Source organism: Suricata suricatta, chromosome 1 (genome assembly GCF_006229205.1).
Source record: "Suricata suricatta isolate VVHF042 chromosome 1, meerkat_22Aug2017_6uvM2_HiC, whole genome shotgun sequence".
NCBI lineage: Eukaryota > Metazoa > Chordata > Mammalia > Carnivora > Herpestidae > Suricata > Suricata suricatta.
In genome coordinates, this window is record NC_043700.1 from 192,291,936 (window position 1) to 192,297,475 (window position 5,540).

At 62.8% G+C, this 5,540-nt stretch overlaps 1 protein-coding gene across 1 annotated transcript in view; it reads right to left on the bottom strand.

The window, feature by feature from the left end:
- Positions 1–5,540, bottom strand: part of ACOX3 (acyl-CoA oxidase 3, pristanoyl) — a 922,607-nt gene that overhangs the window by 916,896 nt on the left and 171 nt on the right. Inside the window, exons 2-5 of the mRNA XM_029952568.1 lie at positions 5,100–5,430; positions 3,397–3,471; positions 2,924–3,013; positions 669–812 (exon numbers count right to left, since the gene is read on the bottom strand). Coding sequence (XP_029808428.1) covers positions 669–812; positions 2,924–3,013; positions 3,397–3,471; positions 5,100–5,430 — 640 coding nt within the window. The remainder of the gene's footprint in view (positions 1–668; positions 813–2,923; positions 3,014–3,396; positions 3,472–5,099; positions 5,431–5,540) is intronic.

Sequence of the window (5,540 nt, forward strand, 5' to 3'; positions counted from 1 at the left end):
GGGTGGACACCCCATGCCGGGGATGCGCCAAACGCCCCTGAATTGTTCACTGGTATGATGCAAATTTCACCTCGATTAGGACAAAAAGGCCCGGCTGACTTTCCTCTCTCCGGAGAGCCCCCTCAGCAGGAAGGTCTTAACAAGACTACAGATGGGGCAGGGGTGGGGGGAAGCGGGGCTGCAGTCAGGATCCAGTGGGCTCTGGGTTCAGGGACACTGTAGCGGCCCTGGGCAGTCAGGAGACAGGTCCCACCAGGGAGGCAGGCAGCCTGGGCCCGGCTGTCCGTCCCTGGCGCCCCCTCGGCAGTGGCTTCCTGTGTGTGACCCGGAAGCGGGCGACATCCAGGCCCCCGAGTCAGATTCCACGTCAGATCCGTGCCCACTCCACAGGTGCTGGGTCAGAACCACCGGAAGGCAGGGCCGGGGAGCTCCATGGCACTCTCCCTTGGATGGATGATCTGGGGTCTAGACCAGGGCTGATCCGGCCGGGGCCCCGCCATCTGTGCCTCGATAGTTCCCTCGGGGGGCAGGTGGCTGTCCCGTGCGTCACAGGACGCCTGCCGAGTCCTTGCTGTGTGCTCGCAGGCAGCCAGTGGCGTCCCCGCCCCGCCAGGATGAGGGTCCTGCCGAAGTCTCACCAGGGGACAGTGCCCCCGAGAGCCCCTCACCTGCACCACGAAGGAGTGCAGGCCGTGGCAGTGGCCCCCGGGCGTGTACAGCTGGGCAAACACCACGGCGTGGGTGGCCGTCTTGCCCATGTTGCCGACCCAGAACTTGGCGGCCTCGAAGTCCGGGGAATGTAGGACGAACTCCTGCACAAGGGAGAGAAATGAAGGTTCAAGCTGTGGTCCAAGTTCTGATAACAAGCGAAACACGTGCAGAGTTCAAGGTTCTCTGCTCAGAGCCCCCCGGGAAAGGCAGAGCGGAGTGAGCACCTCATTCCCGTGTGGCCCGGGGGTGCTGTAAACGGAGCGCAGCCCTGGGGGTCGGGACTTAACAGAGACACTTGTATGGAAGATGAGGACTCCGGTGACAGATGACAAAACATACGCAATTTCTCGGGAAGCTGGCTGGTGCCCGGGAAGTGACCACCGCGATGCTGGCCTTCTGGGTGAGCCTTCGAGGGGAGCCCCCTCCGCACCGTGACCCTCCCCAGGCTCTAGCCAACGACATGCTGCTTCTTTTTCCATGATCTCCCCCTGCCTCCAAGCTCCATGAGGGCCCCGTGCCCAGGAGCACAAGGCAGACCCTGAAAACGTCGGGGTGAGTGAACCGGGGGTCACGGGAGGGGCTGGGAGGCTCACCAAGGGCTCGGCAAGGCAGGAGACGAGCCGAGGAGAAATGGGGGGCTGGCCTGGGGGCCGGGGGGCCCATGAGTCGGGTGGGTAGGGGAGACTGTGAGCTATTCCAGGGTTGGGGGGGCTTGGCAGCTGGACAAAGCCAGGTCATGGCGGGAGCCACCTCCCGTGTGACCCGCAGGCCACCGTGGGTGGACACCGGACAGCGCCCTTCTCCCCGCAGGCGGGAACCCCTCGTGCCGCCCGGCACTGTGCCTGGGGTCATGGACTCCCAGTGCCCCGTGTGGCTGCCGCGCAGATGCTGACGCCCCACTGAGGGAAGGGAAGGGGCTGCAGTCCCACCTGTGGCCCCGCCTGTCCCACCAGCACACAGCACACTGCCCCTCCCCTCGCCAGGTCTCCAACTGCTCCCTGCTGCTGTCTGTCCGGGTCACCCCTCTGGCACAAGGGACCTCCCAGAGCAGAGGCTCGCGTGTCCCGTTCCCCGCGAGGCGCCCCGTCCTGGAAGCGGTGCCTGGCCCGGAGCGGGTGCCTGACCAGTGGCCCGGGGTCCCGACCTCCCCGGCTCCAACGCCATGCTCACTTAGGTACAGGAGCCAGGCGGTGGGTCAGAACCAGGCGGCCCCACAGGGAGCCCGGGGCGCTGCAGCGCAGGAAAGAGACGGGGCCGAGCCAGAAAGACCTTGGTTCAGATAAAGGCATCTGATGGCCGAAAAGCCAATAAAAAACCCAAGAGGGCTGTGGCTGGGGGCCCTCTGTCCACTTTTCTCTGGCATGTAGGACCATGGGCCCCGCACCTCGACCACCTTCCCCTCGGCCCTGCCCTGCGCTGCCGCCGCCCCCGGGTGCATGTCTCTGTGCACTGCGGGCACGCAGCCCATCGGCCCACATCGCTGAAGGAATGGAGAGCAAATACACAAGCACAGGGTTCACTTTCTGTGACACAGACTCTCGCAAACCACACTCCCAACGAGGGGCAGGACGGCTCCTCAAACAGCAGTGCAGGCGGGGAAGGAGCGGCAGAGGCCGCGGTCCCCAGAGGAGCGCACAAGGCTGACCCGGCCACAGGAGGGGGCCACAGGACGGGAGCGGCAGGACCCAGAGCCCGCGGACAGGGGGTGCTTCCCGCCCGCTGTGCCCCGTCCTCTCCCTGCCCTCCCTTCCCTGGGAGGCACCGGCCACACGGCAAACCCTGAGCCCCCTGCAGACACCTGTCCCCAGAGAGTGGGGACACAGCCCACAAAAGGCCGGGCTCGCACGCTGACACGGGCGAGGCAGAGGTTAACAGTGCCCACACCGCACGGGTCTGCACGGGCCACGGGACGCAGGGGGGCGGCGGGGTGGGACTCGGGGGCAGGAGGGGGCGGGGCAGGCCCAGCCGGCGGAGTCTGCCACAGACGGGGACACAGGCCGCCAGCAAGGCACCAGGGCCGGCGAGGATCCTCCTCTCGCTGTTCGCTTTGTAAAGGACCTGGGCCGTGCGCAGACCCCACGCGGGCCGGCTGCCCGGTGGACAAAGAAAGAAACCACCCCACACCCCCAGCCGCCACCTTCCGGGGCGCACGCAGACGGACGGTTTCTGAGCGTGAGGACGCCGCGCTCAGGGACGGGAACGGAACACCTACCTCGGTGGCGGGGTCGTAGTGAGCGGTCGTCCGGATGCCCTTGGCGTTACTCCCGTGACTGACTTCGGTCACAGCAAAGCACCCAAAGATCTAACGCAGGAGCACACAACGGCATGAGGCAGGAGAGGCTCTGGGGGCTGCGACACCGCGTGTCCTCCACAGACGCCGCCGCAGATCAAAGCCCTGAAGCCCCACCCCCCAGAACCCACTAGCTCTCAGGGAAACCACGTCCCCAGCCCCTGCGGACGGCAGGTTAGGAGGGGGGAGGGCCGCCTCGCCAGGGCGGCTCGGGCCGGGCACTGCTCCCGGGCAGCAGCAGGGGAGGGAGGACTCGCCTCGAAGGCAACCGGCTACACGCAGCCGGGGCCGGGGATTCGGGGCGCACGACCGCCCGGGACCCCCTCCTGCACTTGGGCCTTTGCGGAGGCGTCCGGGGGCCACGGGCTCGCGATCTGCCAGGACTCTGAACTCACCTCCATGCTGAAGACCTTGGGAAGGTATTCTAAATGTCTTTCAGAACCAGAGCTGTAAATCGTGAACCCAAAAACCTGAAAATACGAAATCATCAGACAAGCAGTGTTGGGGCCCAGTAGGCAAAAAATTACCCTCAAACAATATTTGGCCTCCTGGGCCGCACATGTGGCTTCTGTTCATCCAGTCTGTGATTTTCTCATTGCTTTGCAAAGAGACATATACTTTTAGGCTTTGACTCAACTTGGGTCAATCAGTAACTCCAGCCTTCCCTTACATTGTCTGCCAAAGATTTGCTTGTTAAAGGACGAGCATCCTGCCCATGCATACCTGATGAAGGGCCTTAAGGAACGTAAATCTCCTCCTAGAATTCTTCAGGCTCATCTTCCGCTTGGAGCCAGACTATTATTAGGGAATCCCTCCCTTGTAATGACTTGATTATTCCTGTTATTTACTACTGTCCTGACAAAAATGACCTTTTCCAGAGCATGTCTTTACTTCAGTGATCTTGAACTATGTAACCATTAAAGAAACGATGTAATCACCCATGGTATATAAGACCCTGGCTATCTTGATAAAGTGTGGCTTTTCCACCATCCACGTTGTCTGTCTTGTCTGTCTTGTCTTGTCTGTCTTCTTTCTTAGAGATATTGCACCGACACCAACCCCCAACTCGGGACCTTTAGACTGGGGTGCGTGGGCTGGTCCCCCGCAAAGCAGGTGGAGGTTAAGGGGGGGTCCTGGGCCTCAGGAGTGGTGCCTGTGGCAGGAAAGGAGGGGGTCTGCGTCCAGTGAGCTCAGCAGAAGCACCTCACACCTGAGATGCCTGCACGGGGTCCCGAGGGGCCTGGGAAGAGGAGGGAACGAGGGGGCGCACTGGCCACCCTCCCCCGCTGCACATCCCACCCCACCTCTGCCCGTGTGCCGGCAGCGGGAGCACTAAGTTCGTTTGGCATAAAGCAAAAGAGTCCCCGAACGCTCCGCCTCTCCTGGGGTTTTCGCATGCACGGTACTCTCCTCGAGGACTCGCGTGTGCAAATTTGCACACAGCTGGGAAGGGCTGGACTTCCCCCTCAAATGGCACAAGATCTGCCTACATCTTCTAATCTTTGTTTTTGTTTCCTATGTTACTTTTTTATTATTTTTTTAACATTTACTTTTGAGAAACAGAGACAGAGCATGAGCAGGGGAGGGGCAAAGAGAGAGAGAGAGAGACACAGAATCTGAAGCAGCTCCAGGCTCTGAGCTGTCAGCACAGAGCCCGACGCGGGGCTCGAACCCATGCACCGTGAGATCACGACCTGAGCCGAAGTCAGACGCGTAACTGACTGAGCCCCCCAGGTGCCCCTCCTATGTTATTTTTTACAAATCTCTTAAGAGAGGAACGCCTGGCTGGCTCCGTCTGTCCAGCCCGCTACTCTTAGTCTCAGCATCGTGAGTTCAAGCCCCAGGAAAGTAATCTCTTAAAAGAAACACTCCCCAAACAACAATGAAACCCTATGAGCGAGCTAACACCAGGCACCCCCACCCTGCGGGCCGCACTGTGCCCCCCCAGCCCCCACCCTGGGATAGCGGGGGGCAGGGGGGGGACCCCCATGGGACGCAGGAATGTGCCTCCCCCCCACCCCATGCCCCCACCCTGGGAAGGTGGCCCCGCCCCCACAGACGCAGGAAGGGCTGGCCCCTGGGCTCCGCGCCACCTCACCAGCAAGTGCAGCAGGAGCCTGTGGGCCAGCGGCCAGTCGTACATGCCCAGGCAGGTGATGAGTGTCAGGACAGACAAAGGGCTCTGCACCATGTCCTCCGCGCGGGCCAGGCCGTGCTCCAAGATCCGCCTGCAGCGGCGGAAGGTCAGCTCTCGGGACTCCTCCAGGGGGAGATGGCCCCCGCGGGACTGGGCGAACAGGGGGTCGCTCTCCAGAGTCGAGAAGATGGTCTTCTGGAAATGCAGGAGACGGGACGGCCCACTTGGAGATGCCCCTGCACCGGCTCTCCTCGGGGCTGCTGGCGCCACGGGACACGGCCAGCCCAGAAACCTGGGGGATGGGTGCACACAGGGACCCGAGGCCTCCGAGACCTCACCCCCCACCCCTGTGCTCCTGCCGGGCCTAGAATGGCTCGCCCAGGGGGCTCACGGGCCACGGGC